At 42.8% G+C, this 17,930-nt stretch overlaps 1 protein-coding gene across 3 annotated transcripts in view; it reads left to right on the top strand.

Moving 5' to 3' along the window:
* The window catches only part of chrm4a (cholinergic receptor, muscarinic 4a), a 126,786-nt gene that overhangs the window by 94,792 nt on the left and 14,064 nt on the right, over positions 1-17,930 (top strand). For all 3 annotated transcript variants that reach the window (XM_062054131.1, XM_062054134.1, XM_062054133.1), the window contains 2 exons: positions 3,477-3,560; positions 7,368-7,640. In XM_062054131.1, coding sequence (XP_061910115.1) covers positions 3,477-3,560; positions 7,368-7,640 — 357 coding nt within the window. The remainder of the gene's footprint in view (positions 1-3,476; positions 3,561-7,367; positions 7,641-17,930) is intronic.

Genomic DNA, 17,930 nt, shown 5'->3' with positions numbered 1-17,930 from the left:
TTGGATGTCGTTGTGGCTTGTGCAGCCCTTAGAGACACTTGTGATTTAGGTTTATATAAATAAACTTTGATTAAGATTAAGATTAAAGTACCAATGATTGTGTCCTCTGCATTTGATTGATTGATTTAGCCATGGCACAAATGCAAGCACCAGAGTCGCGATGCTCATAAACAAATCTGCCAACGTCACATTGTTATCACCCAGAGAGGTGGAAAATAGTCTGAATAAAGACAAACTAGCATGTTTTAGCCTTAGCTAACATCTATGTTATGGGGAAGATAGAACTGCAGTTTATAACAAACTTAAAAATGAATCATTGAAATTTCACAGTAATAAGGTCCTTATCGGGGGGGATTTTAATTGCACTTTATAACCCAGTTTAGGCAGGACAGGTGAGGAGCCCACCCCCACTAAGCACAGACATTAGTTAATCTAACAGGCACACTGGATCTGTTGGATGCTTGGCGGACCAAACATCCACAGACCAGACAATACATATGGATAAAGGTCACCAACAACAGGGTGAGTGCAGCAAGGTTGTACCGGTTCTACATCTGCAGTTCTCTTAACACCAACCTAGCAAGCACCAACATACACCCCGTAGGTTTTACAGATCACCACTTTTGTGAACATAGATATAGTTCTTTCACCTGAAAAAGGGGCCCCATCAATTTGGTATTTTAATAACAAACTTTGACAAGATGTTTATTTTTCCAAAAATTGTATAGCCTTCCAGGATCATTAGCAAAAGAGGAAACTTGTGTTCGCTTCATTAAAACTTTGGTGGGAGGTGAGGAAAACAAACATACGAACACTCAGCCAGCAACACGCCTCATACAGAACTGTTAAAATTAAGGCAGTCCTTGGGAGGACATTAAAGGTTTCCAGTCAGATATGCATTTAGTCCAACCCAGGATGCATCAAGGCTTCCCAAGGAGAAGCAACCAGCCTTGGACACCTTTCTCCAAGAAAGGGTAAAGGGGGCGCTAGCCCGGTCAAGACTGTTGCAGCTCAGGGACATGGATATCCCTAGTTCCTTCTTCTTTGGTCTGGAGAAGACTGTGGCTCAGTAGTTTCTCGGGTGCCTGGACGAAGGAATGCTCCTTGTGTCATGTCAGCACGCAGTTTTGGCACTATTGCCAAAAAAGGGGCACCTGACACTTCTTAAAAACTGGAGACCTGTCACCCTGTTTGGTCCAGACTGTAAAATTATTTCCAGAGCCATATCTAACAGACTTAAAATATACATCAGAACTATTGTACATTGTGATCAATCCTACTGCATTCCCGATAGGACCATAATGGACAACATTTCTTGTGAGAGACTTGATAAACATCTCAATGTTTTGATTTAAATTTGGGCGTTATTTCATTGGACCAAGAATGAAGCTTTTGACCGTGTCGATCACAAATATTCATTTTTTGCACTTAAAACATTTGGGTTTGGCGAAGGCTTTTTAAGTTGGGTTGGTTCACTGTAAAGGTTGCATAGTTGATTGACTAAAGAGGTCAATACCTGTGCAGTGTGGCATTAGACTGGGCTGAACCTCTTTCATGCACACTCAGAAAAAGGCTGGCAGGTCTTGTCATGCTGGATCCCCATCATCCACCTATGGTGACTGCACACGCAGATGACATTAGCATACTAGTAGGAAAACAACAAGATGTCTGCCAAAATAACCTGGTAAAAGAGCAAGGCACTTTAGGTTGGAAAGGGGTCTTGAACCCTTCCCAAAAAAGGGTTTGCGTACACTGGTAAACGATTTAATTGGTTCTGTCAAATTGACAATTTAGATCACATTGAGGAAGCAAATGAAGAAGGGTAGCAACCCCAATGTGATCCAAGCACTTAAAGGCCTGCTGAAATGAATTTTTTTATTCAAACAGGGATAGCAGATCCATTCTATGTGTCATACTTGATCATTTCGCGATATTGCCATATTTTTGCTGAAAGGATTTAGTAGAGAACAACTACGATAAAGGTCGCAACTTTTGGTCGCTGATAAAAAAAAAAGCCTTGCCTATACCGGAAGTAGCGTGACGTCACCGGAGGAAGGACTCCTCACATTTCCCCATTGTTTACAATGCACCGAGAGAGATTCGGACCGAGAAAGCGACGATTACCCCATTACTTTGAGCGAGGATGAAAGATTTGTGGATGAGGAAAGTGAGAGTGAAGGACTACAGTGCAGTGCATGACGTACCTTTTTTTGCTCTGACCGTAACTTAGGTACAAGGGTTCATTGGATTCCACACTTTCTCCTTTTTCTATTGTGGATCACGGATTTGTATTTTAAACCACTTCGGATACTATATCCTCTTGAAAATGAGAGTCGAGAACGCGAAATGGACATTCACAGTGACTTTTATCTCCACAACAATACATCGGCGAAGCTCTTTAGCTACTGAGCTAACGTGATAGCATCAGGCTCAAATGCAGATAGAAACAAAATAAATAAATCCCTGACTGGAAAGATAGACAGAAGATCAACAATACTATTAAACCATGGACATGTAAATACACGGTTAATCATTTCCAGCTTGGCGAAGCTTAACAATGCTGTTGCTAACGACGCCATTGAAGCTAACTTAGCAACGGGACCTCACAGAGCTATGATAAAAACATTAACGCTCCACCTACGCCAGCCAGCCCTCATCTGCTCATCAACACCCGTGCTCACCTGCGTTCCAGCGATCGACAGAAGGACGAAGGACTTCACCCGATCATCCGTGCGGTCGGCGGCTAGCGTCGGCTAGCATGTCTGCTATCCAAGTCAAAGTCCTCCTGGTTGTGTTGCTACAGCCAGCCGCTAATACACCGATCCCACCTACAACTTTCTTCTTTGCAGTCTTAATTGTTCATTAAACAAATTGGAAAAGATTCACCAACACAGATGTCCAGAATACTGTGGAATTTTGAGATGAAAACAGAGCTTTCTTGTATTGGATTCAATGGGGTACCAATACTTCCGTTTCAATGATTGACGTCACGCGCATACATCATCATATATAGACGTTTTCAACCGGAAGTTTAGCGGGAAATTTAAAATGTCACTTTATAAGTTAACCCGGCCGTATTGGCATGTGTTGCAATGTTAAGATTTCATCATTGATATATAAACTATCAGACTGCGTGGTCGGTAGTAGTGGGTTTCAGTAGGCCTTTAAAGGTTTGGTGAAAGACCGGAATCAAGTGGAATTTTATTTTTATAGTTTGACGGATAATTTACAGACTTTTTTGATTTTTGGGGGACTGGGAGGGATTTTTTGTTCTGTTTGTGCTGAAGAAAAGCTTGTTATGTTGTTATAAGTTTAAAGAAACAATGTTTGGGGCTGATGTAATTTACTGATTTGTAATGGAAAAGTAAAGTGTTTTGGTAATCTTATCTATCTATCTATCTATCTATCTATCTATCTATCTATCTATCTATCTATCTATCTATCTATCTATCTATCTATCTATCTATCTCATCTAGGAGGAAAAGGAGAGCTCCAATGATTCGTCCACTGCATTTATACACCCAACAGAACCAAAAGCCAGCAATAAAGTGATACTTGAGGTTGGTGTTTTCATTTTTTATTTTTGCCATTTGTCTACTTCTTGTTGTTTTTTACATGTGTTTATACTATGGTAATCGTATTGTGATATATACAGTGTTAATATTTTGGGGATAAAAATTTTGGATATGTGGAAATTAATTAATATGTAACAATGCATAATTGTGCGATGGCTACAATTGAAAATCTGAAGTGATGTGAAGAACATGCATTTTTGGGATCACAATAAAATAGAGTGCATTGTAACAAGTAACTATGCCAAGCATATTGTGCAGTGATGTATTGACTCATGTTTTCAGTTTCTGCTACTCCCAGAACTGCCTCTGCTTGAGTGAACATTTGGTACTGCTGCATAAGGTTGATAAGGCCCAGGTATAAGGAAAACTTCAAACTATAATTTTTTGGAAGCAAGTATAGGCATTTGATGGATTGAACCTTAATTTTTAAACTTAAAGGGGACCTATGATAATTCTAATCTACATTTAACACACATCGCTTTGGTATAAATCAGTGTTTCTTAACCATTGTTGGGCCGCGAGCACCCATTAGAAGGCCGCCAATCTGTTTCTCCGCTGTGGTCCGTACTACTTGTGGCAGTAATGACAATCTAAAACATACATAATACGTTTGGAGATAAAGCGTAAGAAGTTTAAGTGTAAAAATTATGACTAAAAGTGAAACTGTATTTTCATTTGCACTTACATTTTTTTGACAATTTAGTTAAGAAACATATTCATGATTAATTTAGTTTATTTATTTTAGCAACATAATTTTAACAACATAATTTTGACAACATAATTTTAACAACATTGACTTTTTTTTACTTATTTGTTTAGTACAAATTTTTCAAAGCAGCCTGACCTGAGCCTCAGGTTTATGTGTTAAAAAAATAATACTCTTTGTTATTAACACATGGTTTCATATCATTTGACAAGGTTGTAAACTGTAAGCAGGTTTGATATAATTATTAAATATTATTAAAATCACGAGTAAAATTAGTAATTCGGTGTTCATATTTATAAAAACTTAACATTAGCTCTATGACAGACAACCCCTTTCACACAAAATAAACAGGACGCTGATAAATTGACTTACAGTTTTTTCTTGTGGTTCTTCAACACATTCCCGTAGTGATGTCAGAGTGGTGTCGTATTAATCTGTGACTGTGACGTCACACAGTGTACAAAAAATATGCTATACGTCCAAATCCATGAACCTTATGATTTGTCGCTTGGCATTGTTTAACAAAAGTATCCAATTTGTTGCAACATCAGAGAGATTATGAAACACAGGATAAGATGTAGATACTCTTTGTGCAGGTACAGAGTTTCATCTTGGTGATAATGGGGGTGGATTGGGGGTGTCTTTGTGCAGTTTGGATACCAGAGCGTGAAACCTGGCAATTGGCTATGAATAGGTATGATGTTACGATGCATAACAATGCATCGTAACATCTCTGGCATCCACTAATTCGGCATGTGGGCTTTGGTTATAATTTGGATGCTTTGTCAGTAGTGTTCCTTTAGATCACAGGGTGTTTCAGCCTTGTATCACTATACAGGTTGATCAGACCTCAGCCTGCGTCAATCCAATTAGTTATGAGAGTTGGATTGTTGAAAAGCTGACTTCTCATGGCTCATGAGCGGACCCAAAAAAAGGTAATAAAAGAGAAAAATCATCATAAGTCCCTTTTAAGACAAAGTGCCACCAAATCAATTCCTCACTGTCCACGTTCTGATACAATATTAAAATGTCCATAAACAATCAGCATATTTGTCTCATATAAAAAATATACAAGATAAAGTAGCAAGAAATATTTCAATAATGAATAAAGCAAAACATGTTCTGGACCAAAAATCACTTCATATTCTCTATTGCTCGCTCGTGTTACCATATCTGAGTTATTGTGCAGAAATATGGGGAAATAATTACAAAAGTTATTTTCATTCACTAACTGTGTTACAAAAAAGGTCAGTTAGAATAATAGATAATGTTGGATATAGAGAACATAAAAAACCTTGTTTATTAAAGGCCTACTGAAACCCACTACTACCGACCACGCAGTCTGATAATTTATATATCAATGATGAAATCTTAACATTGCAACACATGCCAATACGGCCGGGTTAGATTAGTAAAGTGCAATTTAAAATTTCCCGCGAAATATCCTGCTGAAAACGTCTCGATATGATGACCTCTGCGCGTGACGTCACGGATTGTAGCGGACATTTTGGGACACCATTGTGACCAGCTATTAAGTCGTCTGTTTTCATCGCAAAATTCCACAGTATTCGGGACATCTGTGCTGGTGAATCTTTTGCAATTTCTTTAATGAACAATGGAGACAGCAAATTAGAAAGCTGTGGAGAACTGGGACAACAAAGACTCTTACCAGGAGGACTTTGAGTTGGATAGCAGACGCGGTATCGTGAGTACGCAGCTGCGGCTTCCAAACATTTGATCGCTTGCCCGTACGTGTGCATGTCACGTACATAACTTTGGGGACTTTGGGGAAATATATGTGCTGTATGAACTTTGTGGAGGTGAACGGTACTTTGGGCTGTGGGATTGAGTGTGTTGTGCGGGTGTTTGATTTGTATCGGCGGGTTATATGGACGAGAGGGGGGAGGTGTTTGTTATGCGGGATTAATTTGTGGCATATTAAATATAAGCCTGGTTGTGTTGTGGCTAATAGAGTATATATATATATGTCCTGTGTTTATTTACTGTTTTAGTCATTCCCAGCTGAATATCAGGTCCCACCCGCCTCTGAATCGCTTCCAATGCCCTCTAGTACTTCACTTTCACTTTCCTCATCCACAAATCTTTCATCCTCGCTCAAATTAATGGGGAAATCGTCGCTTCCTCGGTCCGAATCGCTCTCGCTGCCAGTGGCCATGATTGTAAACAATGTGCAGATGTGAGGAGCTCCACAACCTGTGACGTCACGCTACTTCCAGTACAGGCAAGGCTTTTTTATCAGCGACTTAAAGTTGCAAACTTTATCGTCGATGTTCTCTACTAAATCTTTTCAGCAAAAATATGGCAATATCGCGAAATGATCAAGTAGGACACATAGAATGGACCTGCTATCCCTGTTTAAATAAGAAAATCTCATTTCAGTAGGCCTTTAAATTAAGAGTATTGAAATTCAATAATTTGATGCATTTGCAAACAGCTAAAATTGTGTACAGAGCGAACCTGCTACCCAAGAATGTACAACAATTCTTCTCAACAAAAGAGGAGAAATATATCCTTAGAGAAAAATCTAACTTAAAACATGTGTATGAACATACAACTCTTAAATATATACATATATGTTGAATTAAATTATGGAATGGTTTAAGCAAAGAAACCAAAAAAGCACTAATTTGGTTCACTTTAAAAACTGTTCAAACTACAATGTTTACAAAATACAAGGAAGAATTATGACAAACGTATTGAACATTATTAAAATAACATATTATACATCTCATTATGTGAATCATAACTGACTTAACTATTTAAGTAAAGAACTCTTGTATTCACAATGAATTGATGTAAATTATTTATAAATAAAGTTGGTATGGTATGGTATGGTATGTACAAATGAAGAAAGAACATGAAGTGAACATTTGTTAGTACCGGAATTGCTATGGGGTAGTAAAGGGGTATGGTTAAATAAGTTCTGCTTCTTTTTACTCCTTTTCGGATATGTTGTGAAGAAAAAATTAACATATGTGATGTATCATACTGAAATTGTATACATGTTCGAAATAAACTTCAAACAACCATTGGCAGAAAACAAACCTTTCACAATTTTGTTGCAGGATCCAAACAATTCTAAAGCACAAGTAAGCACAACTGTCTCAAATCCTTCTATGTCCAAGATGAACCCAACCTCAAGGTGGTCCAAGATAAAGATTGTTACCAAACATGCTGGAGATGAATGTATCACAGCTATTGAGATTGTCCCGCCAGTGGAGGGCGCAGAGAGCCATTCCATACCGATCAGCCGTCCCAGGACAGTTGCAAGAAAATTTGCAAGCATCGCTCGGAGCCAAATGAAGCGGAAAAGACAGATGGCCGCCCGTGAAAAGAAAGTATGTTTTCTTTTCTCTTTAAGTTTAAAATATCATATTTTTAGAAGGTTTTGAGTTATGAGGGAGCTAATGGGGAATGGGAAATATAAAACAGGGGTGTCCAAACGTTTTTGACTTGGGGACCACATTGGGCTAAATAAATTTGCTAGAGGGCCGAAAGCTGACTCCATGTAAAGTATATATACACACACACACACACACACACACACATATATATATATATATATATATATATATATATATATATATATATATATATATATATATATATATATATATATATATATATATATATATATATATATATATATATATATATATACTGTATTTCCATTTGAGTTGGGGAAATTGTGTTAGATGTAAATATAAACGGAATACAATGATTTGCAAATCCTTTTCAACCCATATTCAATTGAATGCACTACAAAGACAAGATATTTGATGTTCAAACTCATAAACTTTATTTTTTTTTTGCAAATAATAATTAACTTAGAATTTCATGGCTGCAACACGTGCCAAAGTAGTTGGGAAAGGGCATGTTCACCTGGCGGTAGCAACACACAAGGGAATGGCCTCGGGGTATCAGGTTGCATAATCGACAATGACAAGGATATAGCGGTGTCCACGAGAGGATTTTGGCAACGGCCTCACAATGTCCATAGCTATCCGTGAAAATGGCGTCTCAATAATAGGAAGGGGTATGAGGGGATTCCGGAGAAAGGGCCGCGGTGCCGCTTTTTGACATTCCGGACAGGTGCGACAAAAGTCCTCGACGGCTCGTTTCACCCCAGGCCAATAAAAACGTGCGACCACTCGGTCGTAAGTCTTCTGGGCTCCCAGATGAGCCCCTAATTGGTGGGAGTGAGCGAGGTACAACACCCGGGTGACGTAACTTTTCGGCACTAATAGTTGTTCGACAACCCCCCCCCCCCCCCCCCCCCGCCCTTAGCTTTTGCACTTCGGTACAACAGACCCGCTTTTACCAAAAAATTAGGATAAGACATCCCACTCACCCCAGAGACCAGTTGACCGTCTATGGTGGCGATGCTTTGGCGGGCCATTTCCAGGTTCGGGTCAGCCCATTGGGCTGTGGCGTACTCGCCTTGAGGTGGATTCCCCTCGACCGGCATGAGCGGGAACTCAGAGAAGGGGTCTTCACTGGCTAGAGGGGTCTCTCCCCCACTGGCGTCTCTTTCAGATGCTCCACTTCCTGGTGAGGTTTCTCTAGGTGCTCGGAAGGTGGTGAATGCGGTTCGCGGGGTCGAGGCTGCGGGGCGCCGGTCTCTGCGTCTTGTTTGTCGGGGAGGATGTGGGCAGCGGCGGCCTGGGTTCCAATACCGCTGGAAGAGGACACAATCCGTGCCTATCAGCAGAGGGACAGGTAGGTTGGGGACCACCCCAGCAGCCACAACGGCGTCTCCACGGGGGGTCTGGACCCGGGTATGGCTGACCGGGTAATGGCGGACATCACCATGGACGTAGGTGACCGGGACGGTGTCTGAGCCAACAGGACCAGCGTAGTCAGCCCTCACCAAGGTGACGACACTGCCAGAATCAATCAGGGCATGGGCGTCGGTACCTCCTACCCGCACCGACAGGGTGGCATGGGGTCGGCCGGTGTCCCCGCTGTGCAAGCAAGGTCGGTGGGCACCCGAGCTGGCGGCAGAGGGCATTGAGACGTCTCGGTCCCGCTCCGGACAGGCCCAGGAGATGTGGCTTTCTCGCCTGCAGACATAGCACCTTCTGGGGGGTCGGGCCAACCTTTCCGGTGGGTTACTATACCTTGGGGCATTACATGGAGGAGTACGGGGAGGGGATCGCTGGCGCTCACGGCCCATCCTTTCAGCAGGGGTGGGGCGGCTTGGCTCCACCCCTTGGTGGTTCAGAGCATCTCGTTGCTAACTTGGTAGTTCTCCAACAGAGCTACCAGAGAATCCAGGGAGGTGGGGCTCACCTGCGCAGCATACTTTCTGGCATCGGGCAGGAAAGCTCGAATACACTGATCAGTCACCAATCTTTGGATCCAGGGTGTCTCCCCGCCACTCGTCAGCCAGCCCTGGGTAAGACATACCAGCTCTGCGAGCTGGGCCCTGGGCGGATGGCTGGCACAGTAGGCCCAGGTGTGGTATCGCTGAGCTCTAGCTGGCAAGCTGTACTCATGGTTTGCTAATATGGCGGCCTTGAGCTTGCGGTAGTCTCGTGCGTCCTCTGCTGGCAGGTCGCGGCAGGCGTGCTAGATCTCCCCAATGAGGAACGGGGCAATTATTCCTGCCCACTCACTGGGTGGCCATCGCTCCCTTGTAGCAGTGCGCTCAAAGAGCTCCAAATAGGCTTCAATGTCGTCATTGGGGCCTTGTCTGGTGAGGACTCCCCCCGGGGCTCGAACCACTGCTTCGTCTTTGTCGACCTTCTTGAGCAGTTCCTTCATCGCATTCTGCAACTCCGCCTGCTTTGCAGGAGCGCCCTTACTGCTTGCTCCATACTGTGGTTGGGGAGGGTCTTCTATACCCGCATTCTCCACCAATTTGTGATGTGCGCTCACAAACCAACCTCCCAGAGACAGTTCTGTTAAAGTTCAAACGCAGCAGCGTTGGTTTATTCAGTCAGTTTTCTGAATGCAGGTTAACTTAAAGTTCTCCCGATTGGGGCTTCCATTGAAACAAACAAATTATCAAATTTTTCATGTCTTGATCATGTCTCCTAAATTGCCTGGAACACAGAGCAGAGAAATCTCTGATTAACACAAAGTTCAATAAATCACAGCATTAAATGAATCTAACATATTACACCTCTAGCAGACTAATATATAAACTACAAATCAGTGGAGCAACACACTTACCGCCCGATGGGAGTAGACCTTTCCCAGCAGGGAGCCAGCCACACACTGAGGTGCTATTTAAGCAAACAGTGATTGCCAACCTGACACAGCTGCCTTGGGGCAGGTGGCCACACATCAACCTGATTGAAAATGGAGTTAGGGATGTACTTGCCTTCAATGACCACACCCAGAGGTTGGCATAGTTTGACCGCCTGGTGCATGCTATCACTGTGATGGCTGGCCCACTGCCTGGTCTCACCTGTTCGGGGGTAATGTGATGCTCCACACTGTGTAAAGACAACAGGAAGAGGTAAGAAATGATTGCTGTCCAGTGCAGAAACTTCCAGCCCAGTTACCATGTGAGTTGGGACAGACTTTTCCTGGCTCATGGTCCTAGAATATGGGTCTTTCCTCCATTTATATTCAGCTAGGACATGAGCTCTTCAGAAGAGAAGCTAGCGGAGGATCCAGGGTCAAGGAGAGCATAAACTGAGAGGACGTGGCTGCCCTTCCCTGCCTTAACTTTGACTGGGACAATGGGCAGAACACTCTCTTGGTCCCCGGCCCCCATATGGCCACATAGCTCTGATCCTGCACTGCTTACATCTCTCGAGGGCTGTTCTACCTCTTTAGAAACTTTGTCTTTCCTGTCATAATGCAAAACACTTGGGTGAGATTTTTTACACAGGCTACATGTCTAACGGAACTCATGTGCCCTATTGAAAGACAGGCAAAGTACATGCCAGGGCCAGGGGCCCTTTAAGAAACTAAGCTTGTCTCTGTGCTTCTTCTTAATGAACTGTTTACACAACTCTAGTGGGTGTTTGTTTTTACAAAGTGGACAAATGGGCTCTGAATCAGACTCTGGCTCGGACTCCATTGGGCTAATAGCAATACTCGTGGCAAAACTACTACCAGCTGACTTTGAGTGTTGTGGGGGGTCTAGCGTTAGCCTTTCCTTTGTTGGCTGACTGCTCCTGTACCCGTAGCTCCCCAAAGACTAGATGGGCTGCCACACGAGCTTACTATTCAATAAAGCTAACCAGATCTAAAATCCTCACCCTGCGGTTGTGCTCTTCCTGCTGCTCATAGGCTTTGTTGTGCCATTTCGCCTTCAGCTTCAAGCTGAAGTGCTTCAGTGCAATTACACACAATGTTTCTCATATTGGCCACTGTGTCCAGTTCGTCCATATACTCAATCTCCTCCATGGCATTACAGCAGCTCCTGAGGAACATGGCGTACTGCTTAGGGAGCAGGGATCTGCTGGGGATAGAGACCAGGCTGAACTGGGGCTTGCTGAGGTTGAGCTGGGACCTGCTACAGTTGAGCTGGGGCCTGCTGCAGTTGATTTGGGGCGTGCTGCAGTTGAGTTGGGGCATGCTGCAGTTGAGTTGGGGCCTGCTGCAGTTGAGCCGAGGCCTGCTGCAGTTGAGCAGGGGCCTGCTGCAGTTGAGCTGGAGCCTGCTGCAGTTGAGGTTGGAGGCTTGCAGGCTGAATTCGGGCCTGCTGAGGTAGGAGGCTGGCAGGTGGAAACTGGGGTATAGATGCCTAACCACTGGGCCTCCCACAGGTAAACCACACCTTGATGGATCAAATGCTGCCTCTGTAACCACTTCTCTCTGCTCTGAGCCGGCACCACCTCCACCACCAGGCACCTCTAAACCTTCTACTTCCCTCAAGTAGTTAATTTTAGCATTAGCCACCTCTATCTCTGTTTTTAACTCCTAAGCCTCTCTTTTTTTCCTGCACATTAACTCCTGTTCTTCAATAATATGCTTTTTCTGCAACCTTGCTGCCCTGGCTGTCAAAGCAGCCTTCTCTGCCTCCGCTCTAATCCGCAATGATGAAGAGGAATTATGGGACGACCGTCCTGAACTGAAGGACTTGACTGATGTCTCCCTGCTATGCCTCACTATATATATATATATATATATATATATATATATATATATATATATATATATATATATATATATATATATATATACTCACTATGCCTGGGTGACCAGTTAGTTCATGCCTATATAGGCTGTCCGCCTCCTCTAAATCATTGTCCTTAAAATTACCAATCATCAGCTACAAAGGCATCTACATGGAGCAATTTTAGGCTGATACCTTGTTTGGTCGTCAGCCCTTCACTCATCTGGCTCTAAACCTTCAGAATATGATTTGTGCAGAGATTTAAACTCTACTAGGAACTCATTAAACTTGCTCATATTCACTTTCACTTCTTTTAAAGCTTCTGCATTCACCATCAAATTGCGCACAATGTTCATTCGCCTTGTTATCTGAGACATTTTTCCTATTCTGGCAGAGCGCAAGAAGGTGTAAATCTCGTGCCAGGCCGTACCCATATCCACAGCAGGTCTCCAAGGAGAACAGCCTCTGGCATGTTAGAACATGATTGTTGTTGTGAAGACAAACTGTGAAGTCGGTCTTTCGGCTTTTGACGGCATGTACAGCCAGAGTGTTGACATAAAAAGTGTTTCTCACCTTTCTGTCAGTCGTTTTTTCGCAGCACCCAGCGTCATCTCACAAGATCCTCGGGTGCCGCGAATGTCAATCAAGTGATGAAAGTGACGATCGACTTACGCCAATTGCGAGCTACCGGTCGATCGTGGAGGTAGCTCGCAATTGGCGTAATGGGCAGCCCTGCTATAATTGTTCCGGGTTATCGAGGACTGTTATTGAGGACAGGTGTTGCTATGTGACTGCAAACTACATTGGGTTACATTGAGTTCTTTACTGTTCATTTATCTCGCCACGTACGCATCACTTTGATTTATTTTGTCGTATACTTAAGCAGGGGAAGAATTTAAAACAATATTTTTGGAAGTGTTTAACACATGTATCTACACATCTGACTGTAATCCCACCCACTCAAAGGACATCATTGTCAAATATGCTGACGACATAACAGTTGTGGTGATGCATGTTAGAAATAAACTTGAACCATAACCACAGCATGTAGATCCCTTTCTTTCATGTGTGCGCTGGGACGAATGTCCGTGTGTGCACAATAGAATTGTTTCTATTTCTATTTTTTTCTGTGCCTGGTTGGCTGCCTTGTCGAAGAAAACTGTCAATGGCAACGCTGTTGTACTTTCCAAACATTGAGAAATGTTTTTTTTGCTTGCATCAAGCCCAGTCTATGTCCCGCCCCCATGAGCAGAAGACCTGGCAACATACACAAATACAATACTGTCTTACATTAAGGAATGTCACTGTGGATAAGGGCATCTGGGTGTTCCATAATCAGAAACCCCTGGATGACGAGCCAGGTCTGCATGCTTCTCCAGGCCTGTGACTCAGCCTTCAGGTCAGGTGACAGAACATTGAAAAGCACCATTTGTGCTGACCTGAGGAGAGGCATTAGCGCTGCTAAAGCAGAATACAAGAGTAGGATAGAAGAACAACTAAAGGCAGGTGTCGCAGGGCATACAACAAACTACAGAGGCTGTGCTTGGACACCTGGGGACCCATATATGGGATTGGCAGAGGAGCTGAACAGCTTTTTTGCCTGTTTTGAGTCCCAACCATAGCTCTGTCACACCACTCCAGCCTCCAGCACCCACCACCCCACTCCCTCGTACACTCACTCTTGAGGTAGAGGACGTGAGGCGGGTGATCACCACACTTAACGGAAAGCTGCAGGTCCAGATGGAATACCTGGGAAGGTGCTCAATGCATGTGCCAACCAGCTATCACAGGTCTTCACTGACATTTTCAACCTGTCTCTGGAACAAGCAGTCATGCTTGAAATCTGAATCCCAATTCCTGGAACAACAGATCAAGAGAAGATTAACAGAAGACACAACAACCATCACTCTCCGCTCAGCAATGAGCCACCTAGAATAGGAGGTAAGCTATGTCAGGATGCTCCTCATTGACTATAAATCAGCTGTTAACACATTCGAATTCCCAAGTTAGCCAACCTGCGGCTCCCACCATCCACCTGCTCCTGGATTAAAGACTTTTTGGTGAACCGACGCCCGCAGGTAAAACTGGGACCTCACATCTTCTCCCCTCGCATCCTCGACACTAGCGCTCCCCCAGGGCTGCGAGCTGAGCCCACTTCTCTACCTCCTCTACACATCTGACTGTAATCCCACCCACTCAAAGGACATCATTGTCAAATTTGCTGACAACACAACGGTTGTGGTGATGATCACAGGGAGAAATTAAGTCATGAAACTAGGTTAATGGTGTGCATTGAACAACTTGGCACTAAACATCTCCAAGACCAAATAACTTATCCTGACTTCAGGCAAAACAGAGCCCATGCCTCCCTGTACATTAGGGGTGAATGTGTGGAGCAAGTCCAGTCCTTGAAATTCCTCAACGTCCATATCTCTGCAGACCTCTCCTAGTCGACCAGCACTACAGCGTTGGTCAAGACGGCCCAGCATCGGTTACGGCTAACAATAAACTTTCATATTAAGCCGGGGGCCACAAAATAACGTCTTGCGGGCCACAATTGGCCAGCAGGGCACAAGTTGGAGAGCCCTGATTTAGGACCTTAGGGGTAGACTTTAAGTACTATGCTGTTTTCTAAAACCAGATTGAAACATTGTTTGATTCTAAAAAATTATTTGGCTCGTTACTGATGATCCTCTCAAATAATTTGGCTAAAATGCAAAATTTAGAAATTGGTTTAAAATTATTTATATTCAACCCCTTTTAGCAGGGAAAGAACAAAGACCGATTTCCAAATTTTTGGAATGCTTTTACTTGTCAGACTTAGGTTAAAAATATGCAGGAGAGGGTCAGCAGCAACATCAGCAGTCAATTTGAAGAAAAATGGTTCAATTTGATCAGGTGCTGCTGCTTTACTTGTGTCCAGGCTCTATAGTGTACAATAGATGTTATGGAGACCACAAGAAAATATTTGAAATGTAGAAAAAATTAATCATAATATCACCCCTTTAAAGGACAAAAACGTTTTTTTCCACAAACTGTTTGTAGGTGTCTTAATAACATAGTTTGAAATTATTTGTTCAAAGTACTCCTGATCTTAATTTACAGCACACTTATAAGCCCTCACAAAGCAGTTACAGTATATTCAGAATTTTTGCATAGCTGTTTGCAAATAAACCCATGCTCCTGCCGCCCCTTTTTACTGAAGACTTGTACCAGCCAATACTACATGCTACATATGTGTGCAGTACGCATTACTTCCGAGTTCTCTGGACACTGCCAATTTATGCAGCACAAAAAATAATATCCAACCTACGTTTAAATAAATAAACACATAACAATTCACTCTGTACCAGTCTGCATTACAACTTAGTGAGTCACAACAAGCTGTAACAACGGATAAATCAATGACGAACATGATATGATGCAGTTCATACGTGTTTACTTATGCAGCCTTTAACACTGCCTTATGCGTACGTGCTGTTTACGTACATTTTTCGTAGGTTGGCAAGCTAACAGCAAGGCTAAGTTAGACAACAAGAATGCCTGCAACTTGTCAGGACACCCACCCTGTATTACTCAACTCATGAAAAACAAGATTTTTGTTTTTTTCAATGGGCACCTACGTCTGCGGTCCTCTCCAAGGTTTCTCATTGTCATCACACTGGGTTGAGTTTTTCCTTGCCCTGATGTGGGATCTGAACCGAGGATGTCGTTGTGGCTTGTGCAGCCCTTTGAGACACTTGTGATTTAGGGCTATATAAATAAATATTGATTGATTGATTGATGATATTAGGGGGCACATTGGTGCCAACATGACTAGGCTTTGTGGAAACACAGCTTCTGGAGAAAGTATAGCTTACAGTCATCATAGTTTGAAGCTATTCAGGTTGGTTGTATTTTTACCAAAGAAAATGGAGCCACAGGGTTTTCAACATGTCTTATTGTCTACCTTCCAATGGTAAAATGTGTCTATATGTATTCTCTATCTTCCAGGGGTAGAGGATATATTGTAATGATGTGGATGTAACAATATGAGGATTTCATATCACGGTACCGGCAGAGAATAATTTCGCCACACCTAGTGTGTGTGTGACAATCATGGGTACTTTAACTTTTTTTAACTTAAGGTTATTGTGACCAAAATTAACACGGTTATCATCATTATTATGGAATGTACTCAAAAAGGTTTTTAAACATAACTATAATAAATAGACACAATGTTCGAAAAAACATTATTTTGCATTTCGTTTGTTTCACTGAGGTGTTTTAGTCTTAGTGTTTTATCTGTTTTAATAGCTAATATTTTATTGCTGTACTGTAAATATTTGTTTGTACAGTAGCACTTAGAGATGTATTTAAATGAAAAGTGCGTCACAAATAAAATTCTAATCACTTCCTGTCAATGAGAAAGGACGCAAAGAAAAAAGCTCCGCTTCTGCTACCGGAGTTTTTGTTAAGTCTGAAGATTTTGACCACTGATTTGACCACTGATTTGTGATCACAGCCACGGGAGAGTGACCTGGCATCTTCGATCTGATTTTGGTCAGTTGAGAGGCACTGATACGCTGAAATAAGGCGAGTGGAAGAGCCGTTAGCCGCAAGCCAAAGGCGCCTCCCGCAGTTCAAAGCGGTTGCCTAGCAACCAAAAGTTACGGCGAGTTTACAGCTGTTTTAAAGTGATCCCGACGTCGCAGAGTGATATAAGTTGACAGGCTGACACCTCAAATTGATCTCTGAACGGCGCAAGGTACGAAATTGTTGAAAAAACAAGTTAAAAGTGCCGCAAGTCGCTAAAGAAGTAACTGCCCTTAAGACATAAGAGGCGCTGACGTCAGTGACTGCCGCGATGCCAAAAGTTAAAGGATTGACTGGAAAGACTGATTTGAAGCTGGGCACAGGACATGATGGGATTCAAGAAGGGATACTACAAAAATACTCCAGGAATTTAAAAAATAAATGATATAAAAATTGGAAGAATTGATGGATGGATGGAAAGAGGATATGAAAGAAATGTAAGAAGAAATAAAAGAAATGAAAAAAGAGAACAACTCCAGAAATAAAGAAGCCACTGAAATGAGCAAACAAATGAAGATCCTTCAAGAAGACAACAACATGCTGAGGAACATCATAGATGAAATGTATCAGGATAAACGGCATGGCGCAGTGGGTAGAGCGCCCGTGTCAGAAACCTGAGGGTTGCAGGTTCGCTCCCCGCCTCTTACCAAAAAAAAAAAAAAATCGCTGCCGTTGTGTCCTTGGGCAGGACACTTCACCCTTGCCCCCGGTGCCGCTCACACCGGTGAATGAATGAATGATAGGTGGTGGTCGGAGGGGCCGTAGGCGCAAATTGGCAGCCACGCTTCCGTCAGTCTACCCCAGGGTAGCTGTGGCTACGAAAGTAGCTTACCACCACCAGGTGTGAATGAATGACGGGTTTTTAAACATGTAAAGCGACTTTGGGTACTTAGAAAAAGCGCTATATAAATCCCAGGTATTATAAATAAATCCCAGGTATTATAAACGAATGAATGATATCATTGTGACAGGGCAC

This window comes from Entelurus aequoreus, linkage group LG07, assembly GCF_033978785.1.
Source record: "Entelurus aequoreus isolate RoL-2023_Sb linkage group LG07, RoL_Eaeq_v1.1, whole genome shotgun sequence".
Taxonomy (NCBI): Eukaryota; Metazoa; Chordata; class Actinopteri; order Syngnathiformes; family Syngnathidae; genus Entelurus; species Entelurus aequoreus.
Note: the sequence above shows the minus strand (reverse complement) of the source record. Positions and strands in the feature narration are given on the sequence as shown.